The sequence below is a fragment of the Tachypleus tridentatus genome, chromosome 7, assembly GCF_004210375.1.
Source record: "Tachypleus tridentatus isolate NWPU-2018 chromosome 7, ASM421037v1, whole genome shotgun sequence".
NCBI lineage: Eukaryota > Metazoa > Arthropoda > Merostomata > Xiphosura > Limulidae > Tachypleus > Tachypleus tridentatus.
The window spans coordinates 119,195,794-119,209,571 of record NC_134831.1 but is presented as its reverse complement, the minus strand read 5'-3'; the positions used below and the strand labels follow the sequence as shown (position 1 = coordinate 119,209,571).

At 30.8% G+C, this 13,778-nt stretch overlaps 1 protein-coding gene across 3 annotated transcripts in view; it reads right to left on the bottom strand.

Annotated features, from left to right (window-relative positions):
• The window catches only part of Psa (puromycin-sensitive aminopeptidase), a 49,094-nt gene that overhangs the window by 20,996 nt on the left and 14,320 nt on the right, over positions 1-13,778 (bottom strand). For all 3 annotated transcript variants that reach the window (XM_076513770.1, XM_076513773.1, XM_076513772.1), the window contains exons 7-15: positions 13,285-13,381; positions 11,024-11,172; positions 10,075-10,239; positions 8,425-8,529; positions 5,727-5,882; positions 5,310-5,388; positions 3,256-3,392; positions 2,162-2,296; positions 14-233 (exon numbers count right to left, since the gene is read on the bottom strand). In XM_076513770.1, coding sequence (XP_076369885.1) covers positions 14-233; positions 2,162-2,296; positions 3,256-3,392; positions 5,310-5,388; positions 5,727-5,882; positions 8,425-8,529; positions 10,075-10,239; positions 11,024-11,172; positions 13,285-13,381 — 1,243 coding nt within the window. The remainder of the gene's footprint in view (positions 1-13; positions 234-2,161; positions 2,297-3,255; positions 3,393-5,309; positions 5,389-5,726; positions 5,883-8,424; positions 8,530-10,074; positions 10,240-11,023; positions 11,173-13,284; positions 13,382-13,778) is intronic.

The following is a 13,778-nucleotide window of genomic DNA, read 5'->3' as shown; positions in this document are numbered from 1 at the left end:
TTATTATTCTTACTTTCTCCTTTTACAGGTTCCCAGCCAAGTTTTGCATGAATTTTGGCAAGCAGCTGTCGGCCATATGTTTTAAACAGAGGATGAAAGTCTGTGTGGGATAAAAGCATGTTTAACTTAGCCAAACAGGCATTAATGGAACACCAAACAGTGTAGCTGGTTTCACTGATAAAAGACTCCATGAGTTTCAAAATTTCAGTTGTAGATGCACGTCCAGCTTGAACCTGTGCAAAAAAAATTTATCAAATGAACATCAAAATCAAACAAAAGAAAACCATGCATCACAAATAGACAATCTCAAATATTTTGCAAGTACTTGCAATTTAGTATATTATGTCAAACAATCTAGTTCTAAAAATTCTAGGGACAAGACCTGATCTACTATTATTAACACATGTATATAAATAATCATGTTGTATGTTGAAATGTGATTAACACTTATTAGTCGGGAAATTCAGATATGTGATCAGGAATGTTTATACATTTTGAACATAACAAATCATTTAACTTCATTAGATTTACACCAAATATTAGTCTTTTTATAAAGACAATATATAACTTCAACAGGTGAAAAACTCACATGTGATCAACAAAGAGCTAGCTAGCTCCCTGTTAAGTGAATTTTTCCTTCCTCAACTTAGAATTAACTCGATCATTGTGAAACCTCAATATGATATAACGAAAGTCCAAAACTAGACAGAAGACTCAATACTGTTTGAAACTTTGTAAAACTTTTATACATAAACCATTAGTTGTAAAAACCATTATTGTAAATTACACTACAGTCTGTACCTTAAAATAAATTTTAATTACAAAACAAAATACTGTGTGTATCAATATAGTTGACAAATATAATAAAATAGGTACACACACATTTATTTCATTTCTATATCTAAGTTTCAATTTAACCCAGTTTCAGGCTATTTGAAATTGTAACAGATAAGATAAAACTATGACCCTTTACAAGTACAGTAACTTAATTGTGAAAAATTGCAGGATTACAACCTCTAAAAACCAATGAACACTATAAAGAAAAATGTTACAACAGTTAAACAATACTGATTTGATTCCCAAGTGATCAAACATATTACTAAAGCTGAGAATGTTACTCAGTATGATTTGATGTTGTTTGTTTGGTTTGAGAAACTGCTAACCCCCAAAACCCACTTCATACAGTTTATTACAATAATTATTAAAAATACACTTTCACAATATTTCCCACTTATATAAAGTTCTGCATAATTTATAAATTTTAAATTAAATAATCACCCTTCAATTACATTACACTAATTTGTATGCTAAATCTTAATTAATATAGAACCATGTATATCACAAATATTAAAAATGTCAACCATAAATAAACACAATTACTCTCAATTCACTTCTGTTGTACAGGGTGTTCGGAGAGTCACTGTGCAGTTTTGTAATCATATTTTATTCAGTCTATTTCAAGCCAGCAACTGATTAGCTGTGTTTAGAAACAAAATAAGAAGGATCCAAGCCTGTATTGATGCCAACGGGGGTCACTTTCAACATTGTTTATAACTGTCATTCACATTTACCTCCTGTATTCTATATTGAAACGTGTCTGTTAATAAATATATAAGTGCACAGTGACTTTCCAAACACCCTGTATAAATTCTCAAAATCTGGCTTTATTTCTATTGTGTTTTTTAAATTGCTTTTATGTTTAATGGAGATCATGATTTTGTCTCTCTCTTATGAAGTAAAACATATGAATAAACTAATAAAATAACTTCATGTTCTGATCTGATCCCCTCAAACTTTTTCACTATATGGCTTTATAATATATAAAAAAAAAAACATAACCCTGAATTTGTTGAAATGTTTATTAATTAAAAAAATGGAAAAGGTTGAACAAAGAGTTTACTAGAATAACAATTATTTGTTTTAATTTTAAAAACAGTTCTTTCTAATGTTTAATAATCTAGAATTACACAATTACTTAGTTGGATTTTTAAAACACAGTTCTAATAATAAATGGTCTAAAGTTAGACAATTACTTGAATGAATTTTAAAAACAGATTTTCTAATATTTAATGGTCTAGAATAACAGAAGTACTTGTGTAAATTTTAAGTACAATCTTTCTAATATTTAATGATCTAGAATTAAATATGGAGATTAACAAACCAAAGCAAAAAGATCATTTTGTAATCCAAGTCTGTCTAATGGAGGTAGTGTTTGATCTTCAACAGCAGGCTGAAGCTGAGCAAGAATATCTGGTGTGTACTGAGTGCGATAGTAACCCACAGTTCCAGGGTTTATCTGTCAGAGTAAAGGTTAACGATATATGCCTTGTTTACACTTCAGAAATATGCGTTTGAAAAGCAAAAGTACCTACAAGAAAACATTCCTCTGTCCAGATTCTAAACTAACTGTATACATCCACTTAGTATTAAATATAAAACATTCAAAACAGGATAAGCACACACATGTATATTGTGTCACAGCATCTAACAGAAAACAGAAAAAACAAATGAACTGTAATGATAATATGTTCCAAGTTTTTCTGTTCTACAAATGCTACTGGGTTTTAAAATGTTGTATTTAATTTTAACTTGTATTTAGTGAAACAACCATACAGTATTTACTTGTTTGAAAAACCTACTTATAACAAGTTTCAGTAAAACTATGTTGATGAAAATGATGCCATGTTTTTGTACAAATTTTGTTTTAAACTTTTTGTTATATTTTACAAAATGCTTATAAAACAAAAACACATTACTTTTCCTTTGGTGAACCACCAACAAGAGACTAAATCATATAATTAAATATCTGAATGGAATCAAATACAGCCTTCATAAACTCTTGTCCTTTAGGTTTATAATTCAGTTGTCATCTGAATTACTATATCAAAGAAAAGTATTATTCAAAATAATTTACTGAAGTTGTTTTTTCATTGTAAATCATTCTATTTTCATTCTTTCAATAGATTTTAACTCAAAACTTTAAGGGTTCTTCATTTAATATTTTACCACATCATTATGTATCAAATTCAACCTATAACATGCTTGTTAACTAAAACTGTTTTTATTTGTTTGACTGCAAGCATTAGCTAAAATAGATAATTATTTTTCATTACAAAATTATGACTTTAAGGTAATTTTTACAAATATACACTCAGAAACAAAGATAGAGTCTTACAAAACAAGTCCGTGTAACATACACAACAATAGAATAGTACTAAATAATCACTTTGTAAAGTTAAGAAAATAAACTCTTACCTTCACCCATTCATTAGGTTCTACATTCTCTACAAGAACTTCCATACTTGAAGCTTCTAGAAGTACTTGCTTCACTATCCGTTCTGGAGACTTCATTGTTGTAATGTTAATGGGTACGAGCCATCTCAGATTATCCCCTAGGATAAAAATTATGAAAGCTTTTAATTCATAAATAATAACACAATTATATACTCTATAAGAAACAAAGTGAAATCAGGTGAGTGATTTGCATTAGAATGTTTTAACCATTAGCTCAAATGTTACATATTTATACATGATTAACCCTTTTGCTACGTGCTCGGTACAACATGCACGAGTTCATCTACACATTTGCACACGTTAAGTATTTGCACTATAACCTTTGATGCAGTAGGTATATCTTCACAAAATTTGGTGGATTTTTAGTAAAATTTACAAGTATTTTGTGCACAGAAAATTAGAATTAGCAAAATGTTAATAAGATTAGTTTATGAAAATCAAGTTTGTTTCATTGCTAGTCTGAGTGCAAATTGATTTCATGCTATGTTTAAAAAAAATTATTCTTCAACCAAAAAAATCTCGAGTATTGTTTGTGCAGTTTCTAAAACCTCCCAAATACATTTCAACCGTTTGTTTTCAGTAAGAATATAATTTGTGTTGTTTTTCTATACTCTAACTATGTGGGGTCTTCTCACTTAACCAACCTCATAATCATAATAAAAAATTAGGAAATAAATATAAATTATGATTCTTTTTGTTCTGGAATGACTACATTTTATAATACGAAAATACAAATGTTTAGTCTAAGTAGTTTAAGTCTCATAACACTATATATTTATTATTTTGTATCATGTTGACTTTCCAGTCATGCCTACCGAACATCACATAACTTGCATCGAAGAAGTGCACATGCACTGACGTTACGTATTCAATAATCTAAAAGTGACCATTAATTTTCTTTGTCTTGGCCGTGTTTTAGTGGACTAGTGTTTTGTAATGTATTCCATTTCAATTATTATATATATATATGTACATAGATTATTACTATTTAGAAATACATTATTTTTCTTAAAATATAGAATAATAAATCAAGAAGTAAAGCAAACAATTATTTCTTCTCACTGTGACCTTTGAACTTGGCTGCTGTTGGAAATGGTTGCTAAGCCTTTTCAAATTTAGCACATGGAGGATACCACAAAAATTTTTAAGGTTTTATATATACAGTTGAATAACCAAAAAATCATAAGTATAGTGATACTATACAATTATACTATATTTACGTTACTGAGCTTATTAATTATAACGTGTTTAAGTTTTAAAAAAAAATGAAACTTTAGAGCAGACTAAAGACACAACCTTCTTGGAATCTTGATTTTAAAGAACATGGGGTCCTTTTTACAGAATAAAATGGCTGAGAAAACCACTCTGGGGACATTGTAAACTGTTGATTGGTTATTTTCATTATATACTATAGTAAGAATATACAAGGGACTGTTTCAAAAATAGAAAGAAGTGAACAGGGCCACTGTGTTTGATTCAGCAGCTAAGCTGTATCTCAGCAAAATCAAATAATACAAGGTTCTTATTTTATAATCTAGCTTGTTAATATTAGTAATTTGAGTTCCTAATTTAAATGAAACTATAGACTTGGTATTTTAACATCACAAACATCTAATTTTAAACAGTGTTGTATTTAACTTACCACATGACTTACTAAAATCTATATTTGAATGTATTATTTAAATATTTACTTTTAAATTAACATATCAACTCATATATGATATTAAAGTTTGAATTATAATATACAATTTGATATGAAAGTTATTGACATAAATTCATAAAATAGTAGTTCAATAACATTTTGAATGCAAGTTAACAAATGGTATGACATGGCCTTTGACCTGTGACCCATCGTGAAAGGATAAATAGTTCTCCCTAACTGTGATATATTATGGTTTCCACATTAATTCTATTTATTATATACATATGTACAAGTTTTAAGGCAGTATGGATACATAAAATAAGAAACAGAGATAAATATTTAAGGATGTCATGCACAAAGAGAATATCCTTACCCTCAGTGTTTCCATCAGCACAGAACTTCTCTTGATTCAAGGAAAGGATCTTATTTTTCCCATCTTGCCTGCATGACACCTGTAAACCAAAGTATCTTAAATTACACCAAAGGAATTTTAAAATTCTCCCCCAAAAAACACAGTAAACATTGGATTTTAATAACACTTTTAGTGAACATACAATTAAAGGCACACATAGAAACTTAATACATCACAGAACAGTTTCAAATGTTATTTTTACAAAAGTTAAGATAATACTGGATATCACACTCATTCTTTCTATAACTTTGGCATCACAGAATATCAAAATATGTTTTGTATACATGTCTTAAAGAAAACAAACAATACTGGAAAGGAATGGCATTGTTACCAAAAATATTGTTTTATGGATGAAAAAAAACTTTAAGAAAGACTTACTGATATCACAGGAAAACCCTTTTGTTTTGTCCATGTGCTCATGATAGCTGCCACGGGTTTCTGACTAGCATCTTCTAACGCCTGCCAGAGATCTTCAGTTTGAGCATTTTTGTACATGTGTCTTGTTAGGTACGTGTTCATGCCTTTACTAAAAACCTAAAGAAAGTACTAGTGTTTACAAATAAACATACACAGATAAATATATGAAACAACTGCTCACAATAATTTTATTTGTTCATACTTCCAGTGTCCCCAGAATATTTGGTAATAGGACTCAAAACATCTCAGCCCAGCTCAAGCACAAAATAAATAATGGATGACCTAATTAGATATAAAATGGTGAGCTTTTCACTGGAGACAGTGCAATGGATGACCACAAAATCCCTATTTTGAAAAGCAGACCATTCCTGAAGGGTAGATTGCAAAATTGATACACTACCTTGTGATGATCAAACCAAAGACAGAACCTTGACCAACAAGATATAATGAAGATAAGTATTCAAAATGTCTACCTCAGATACCCATAGATGTAGAGAAAAAGCCACCTGAGTCAAGACTTCATGGTGAAGCAAGACCAAATCAAAATGGATTGAGGTTGGACAGATCAATCACAGGAAGCCATTTATGGATTTCCTTAGGTACCACAAACAGCCTGGAAACAAAACCTGGATAAGGATAGAGTACAAGTTCAATGGTTTTCTGGGAAAAATTCTGTACCACCTCAGACATATGACTAGTTGCAGGATGTCAAAGGACTGGAAAGGACAGGGGTACCAGAGATAACTGACAAGTGGAAAAGATGCGAGTAACAATTCCTACAGATAATAACTGAATAACCCAAAGATCTACTGCAAAATTCCAACACAGAAGAACAAGAATGGTAAAGTGAGCTCCCACTGGAATGTGGACCACAGGTCAGTGACTGGTACTGTTGGTTATGTGTTCCATCTGTATTGAATAATGCAACAAGTGGAGGAACCCTTATGGGTAGGGACTGGTAAAGACTGGGATGGAAAACAGTAATAAGAGGATTGGTCTTTATTCAGAATAACAAATGATCAACCAAAGATGAAAGGGTCAATTGCTATCTCACCAATTCCAGAAATATCACTGAAAACAAACAACTGGAGAAAAGGGACCTGAAGTATATGGAAAATAAACTTGGGACAATACTTCATCTCTTTCCAGAAAGATCATAACAGCCTAGACATGTGCATGTAAAGCCAAAAATACATGTGCCAATGCGAAGGTAATCAGATAGAGAGAAAGGTTATTCCTCAAAAAACCCTAAGGATGTCAGTGTAGTACCTAGGAAAAGGAGGTGGACGGTGGAAAAAATACCATGGAAAAGTTGATCAGGTGAGACAAAGGTGGAAAACTGGGCATAGGATAAATACACAGAATGATCAGGGTCCACTTCCCACACAGGCAAAAACAATTCCAACTGTTGAGAATCAAAAACAGATACTGAACCTGACTTATGTTTTTGTTTGGTAAAGATTAGGAACAACACTGGTAAAGTGAGCTCCCACAGATAATAAATCATATCCAAAACCTATGAAGGGCAACATATGCTAGCACTCTCACACATTTGAAATGAACCAAATACTCTACATGAACCCTAATATCTGAGGAAAGGGGAAACACAAACTACTGAGAGGAGATGTATCATGCAGGAAAGAAAGAAGAGAATAAGAAATCACAAAAATGTATAAAACATGAGAAATCATATCCAAAAAAGCCATATTAGGCCTAGCTGATTCCACAGTTTAGACACAGGAAAACACAACAAAATCACATGGAAGAAAAAAGTTGTCAAATTCCTTGTCATTCTGAACAGTGGATGGATTGTCGCATGATATATATGCAAGATGTAGTTGAAACATGCTGATTGTGAGGGTATGTGGGAGCTCAAGCATTGTGATATGTGAACAAATATTTGTATATAGAGGGCATGTACTGTATTAGAAATAACAGATTTGCATTTATATTTCAAGTGATAAGATCTTTATTTCTTCAATCCAGAAGTTTCACTGCTTCCACATCCCAAACAAAAAATATATGTCAGGGAGTACAAATTGCAATTAGGGTTAGCAATTTAGATTTTTTTTTTTCATTGTTTGTTTGTGTTGAATTTTCACACAAAGGTACACAAGGACTAATTTAGAAGTGCCAGACCAGAGAGAAGGCAGTTGGTCATCGCCACCTACTGCCAACTCTTGGAATACTCTTTTACCAATGAATAGTGGGATTGACCATCACATTATTACACCCCCATGGCTGAAAGGGCAAGCATATTTGGTGTGAAAGGGATTCGAACATATGACCCTCAAATTATGAGTCAAATTCTCTAATCACCTAGATTTTTTTTGTTGTCATGCATCTTTACATGATCACATTTAAAATTAATCCTTATAAATGAATGGATCTATACAATCTACCTCTCTTGATCTGGAACATGTGATAAAACATAAAAATGTTATTAAAAGAATGTCTGATATCCCTGCATTTGCTAACTTATTCATTTACTATTTTAAAAAAACGTTACAATAAAAAAAATCACGAAAAGATGTAAGCCTACATTCTGATTTAGATCATAATATACAAATATCTTGAAATCTTGTGTCTTCTTTTAATTCCAGATTTATTTACAACTGGAAAAACAAAATTTACTTTTGATCTCATCCTAAGCTCTTACCTCATCTCCTAAAAATCGATGTAACATCCTGATGACCGATGCTCCCTTGTTATAGGAAATATCGTCAAATATCTCATCAATTTCTGATGGGTGACCAACTGGAACCTACAGATAAAACAATCTCTTTACAAACATTAAATTGTTAATATGAACATTACTTGTGCAACAAAAGTGGAAGCAAAAGCCAATTATTACAGTAATTATAGTTTGAGTTAAAGTAATTTTACACATCCAAATTTCTAAGTGAAACATTTTTTTGCAAAATAAAACAATTAAAAACAAGTATATTTATAAGAAGACTGTGTTACTGTTTTATTTGTTTATTAGTCTTGTACTTATTAACCCCTATCGTAATGGTTCAAAGGTCAAAGACCATGTCGATGTGTTTGATAACTCATATATTCTGAATTTTATTCAACTACTATTTTATGAATGTTTCTCAAGTCTGATATCAAACTATAGATTATAATTCAGAATTTCATAGTATAAATTAATAAATTTAAAAGTAAATATTTAGAAAAACAATTAAAACATCTATTTTTGTTTGTCAAATGGTATGGTTGAATGCAGAACTGGTTTAGATTAGAAATTTGTGAGATTGAAATACAAAGTCTACAGCTTTGTATCAATTAGGAACCAAAGAATACAAAATAAAAACTTCCTATCTTTTCTATATGATATCACTAATGTACTGGACAAAACAAAGTGGACCCCATTCACCTCTTCCAATGTTTGGAAATTGTCTCTTGTATACACTTAATTCTATATATGACATGTGAATAACCAATCCAGAGCTCATAATGTCCCACAAGTGGTTATCCCAGCCATTTTCAAGTATAACAGTGACGTTCTTTTTTTTTGAGACAAACCTTCGTGCTAGTAACTAGTCTTTGCTTGTTCAAAATTTCATTCCTTTTTGACCCACATACAGCTCTGTTAGTAAATCTAATAAATTATAATGGATTTCTATGATATTGATATAATAATTTATTACTTTTGGTTATTCCATCCAAAACAAAATTATTTCATTTGACACCCTCTACGTACAAAATTCCTTAAGGCTTAGTATCTTATAACAGGCAGCAACTAAGTACAAACATCGTAACTAGAAGAAACGTTTGCTTTATTTATTTATTGTTCTATGCTTATGAAAAATAATTTTAAAATCTAATTTGTAAATAGTAATAATGTATATACATAAAAATTAGATTGTTATAACTTAAAAAACAGGCTAAAATAAATATAAATTGAAAAGGTCCCAGGGCACAAACTATAATGTGAGATTATAAAATGTGCCCAAGGTTTTGGAGGTGACTGAAAAAAAAAGGACCCACATTGCAGCGGGGATACACCGTCTATTAGTCTTGACCTCCATTCGCCAGTCTCGCATAAGAAATAAAACAGTAATAATTTACATAAAATTAGAAGAGTGAGATGTGGGTGCTCAAGGGTGAAACAGATGTGGGAAGGTGGCTGCTGTCCGAAGTAAAAAAGAAAAATTGATTCAAATAAAAATAAGAAATAAGGTACTGCCATTATTGAAACAGATTAAAACTCAAGTTCTAAGTTTAAATGTTAGTTGTCATATACCGTACCACCATTTATTTTCCTATATTTATTATGACTACTGTCAAAGCTATTCCATCTTACCTCAATTGGATGACTGTTGTGCAAAGCATCGAGTTCCAGAGCACGGGTATAGACATCAGTCACAAACTGAGTCCAAATTTCATATTCAGGAAACAGATGATTGACACATAAGAACTCAATAAATGATGCAAAACCTTCATTTAACCAGAGATGTGTCCACCACTCCTGAAATATTTAACGTTTGATATTTGTGAAAAGTTAATTTAAAACAAATGTAAAGAACTTAGCCAGTATTACGTTACTATATACATGTTTAACAGCCATACAAGTAGCCTGATCTTCTTTATTCTATGAAATACTAGCTATCTGAATAGGATTAAAACTTTTAGTGAAAACATTCAGGCTATATTCTTTCATTTAACTAGTTGAAAAATTCATGATATAAAACCCATCTTTAAGTAAAATGCTTTAACGGCAAATCTTAACACATATGTGATAGACTAGAAAATACACACAATAGACCAAGATTATTTTAAATAAATGATACTTAACCACAGAAGACTACAATACCTGCTTACTACATGTAGCTTGTGATTATTTTCATGTTAGAGCAACACTCTTCAATAACCTTCTTTAAACAAGTATTATGTGTATTTTAAATCTTACTTTAATACCATTAAAATTAATAATAAAAACTCAGGTATATTAGTTGACACATTATTCTTTAATTTCATGAGTTATTTTTTAAAGATGTGTGTAGAAGATATTACCATGTGACAAATCTTCTTTTTACATTTTTTCTTGTAGTTTAAACACCCAAATCATTGAATGGCACCACCCAACCTTTAGTCTGTGCAACACCCACTATATAATATATACAGTTATTTTAAAAACAATAAGGAACTTTCCCTTCAAACAGCTTATATATAATACCTATTTGATTAGCTGTTGAAATGTCAAATTAAAATTACAAACATGCAAAGTGTAAATAATAACAATTAATTTTTACCATAGTTACTAGATTACCAAACCACTGGTGAGCAAGCTCGTGCCCAACCACCAGGGCTATCCACTGCTTCCGATCAGCCGAGGTATTCTGTGGATCAACAAGAAGACACGTTTCACGGTAGGTGACTAGCCCCCAGTTTTCCATGGCACCTAAAACATGTATATCATGTGTTTGAAAAACACTACCAGATGAAACGCCACAAAAAATATATCACAGAAGGAACACAGTTTAATGTGATTCCTGGGTTAACATTTTACATAGCACTTGAAATTGAAGTTTCAAACATTATATTCTGCTGATGTTAGGCTTAGTTTCTAGTACTTACATTTCAGTTACTTCTGTTAAAAAATTTGTAACAATAAATAAGGTATTTACATTAAACAAAAATACTCATTTATATTCTTTTGAACTTCTCTAAAATTTATAACATTTTTTAATAGGTACTTACCTCCTATCATGTAAATAACTATTCTAGTTAAGTGCTGCCATCTATGTGCAAAAAAGTTTTCACATGCTGTAAGCCTTGAGCTCCAATGTACTTTACAATCGACTGATTCAAATGCATTTCACATGTAATAACCCACCACCAATAAGCATGCAACTCCCTTTGCATGGTTTTACAAAAAACTATCACTTCAAGTTTTGGCAGAAAATGGGTAATGTGAGCAGAGGTATGTACCTATTATATACTTTTATATATTACATTAAATATTATACATTTTCAGTATAGAAAAATCACAACTTCCAACACAGTGAATTACCTCCACTCTTATTAACAGCACTTCATAGAAAAAATCTAAGTCAATCCTAGTAGTGGTTGGAAAACAAACACTAGTGTCCAACCCAGAAACAAAGAAGCCATACATAGAGAGAAAGAACTGATGGCAAATGCCCAGACACTGTGGGAAGGAGAAATCTCATGAAAATCCTAAACATAAATAGAATACCTAAGAAAACAGGTGGAAGGTAAACATTACTTTTAGGGGAGTTGATGGGATAAATTTGCATAGAGGGCAGCACTGAACAATAACAGGTAATTTACTGAGATTGAAATTTTAACTTTCTTCAGTAAATCTTTCCAAGTGGGTGTCAAAAAAATAATAATAGCTGTCATTTATGAATTTTAGGACATAAAAACATACAAGTAACTAGAATACAAATGTAATTTTCCCATCTTTCAAGATAAGCTATAAACAGTTTAAAAATTGTTTTGTTATCATTCAGAGCATCAAACTTTAGTCACCAAATACCAAGTAATTCCAGAAACTAATGGTTTATGACAGGAAAACTAGAGAGTGACTTGTAAGAATCATGTAAGAACCTACTCTTTCCATCAGCTATAAACATGTTGATGAGTCATGTTGTAAAGCTGAATATCAAACAATCTATAATGTCAGACAGAGGGAAAGGGATGTCCCAAGTGGGTAGGATACATGTGTTATCTCAGCAAATCAATAAAGTTAAAGAATCTAATTACTGATTATTGTTTTGTAAATATGGATAGATTGCATTTTTTTTTGTTCAAAAATCACACTATCTTGTTTTTGATGTTAAGAAATTCGGTAAGCGAAAGGCAAAAGCTCAATGTACTACATGACAAAGCAAAATCAAAGACTGAAAATCTTTTACACACTTCCTTTTAAAATTAAAACTTAGATAATGGAAAAATTTGGAATATAAACTACATCTCCTTATACCAATTGTTTGACAATAACAGTCATTCAGTTAAACTGTGAATCTGAAACTAAGATAATATGTGCAAAAAAAAAGTCATATATGATTGGATAACACCACTTCTTAACACCAAACACCAAACACACACACACACACACTTTGCATGATATGCAAGCAGGACTTTCAAATTAATCATTACTGAATGAATATAATTCAATCTATACTATCTGCTATATAACTTCTATTATGAAGCTAATATATTTACATAATGTGACATCAAATTCTTGGACAGATAATCTGACTGTCTAACACTTTGATGTTTTAATAAAAAAAATCCAAGAATATGTTAACTCTTCAGTTCACATTATAATATGTTAACTCTTCAGTTCACATTATAATATGTTAACTCTTCAGTTCACATTATAATATGTTAACTCTTCAGTTCACATTATAATATGTTAACTCTTCAGTTCACATTATAATATGTTAACTCTTCAGTTCACATTATAATATGTTAACTCTTCAGTTCACATTATAATATGTTAACTCTTCAGTTCACATTATAATTTCCGTTTCAGAGGTCTTACCAGCTGAAAAATCTGATATTGCTATCAAATCCATTTTTGGTAGTGGGTAAGCTATGTTGAAATACTGTTTGTAGAATGGTAGAGCTTTACAAGCAACCTGGTTCAAAATAAAAAAAATATTCCAAAATTAACCACAACGATTCTCAATGTGAAACCTGCTGTCATAGAAATGATGTACTTCATAAATTGTCAAAAATAGCTAAACTTATTTAGGTATACAGATAAGTCATTTTCATGAAACATTAATATTCTGCCAATAATTCCAAAGGTGCTTAAGTTCAGTAGTAGAAGATGTTACTATCCTTAGGATTTTAATACAAAAAATTATTTAATATTCTCTGACATTTCTGCACTTCCTAAAAACAAACAATAATCATAACAGACCTTAACTGTCAAAAACTCTTACACACTTAAAGAGTGAAAGCATTTAAAGTTAACAGAGTACTGAGAAATAAGTACAATTTTTGAATACTTTTTTTCACAACTAAAGAAAA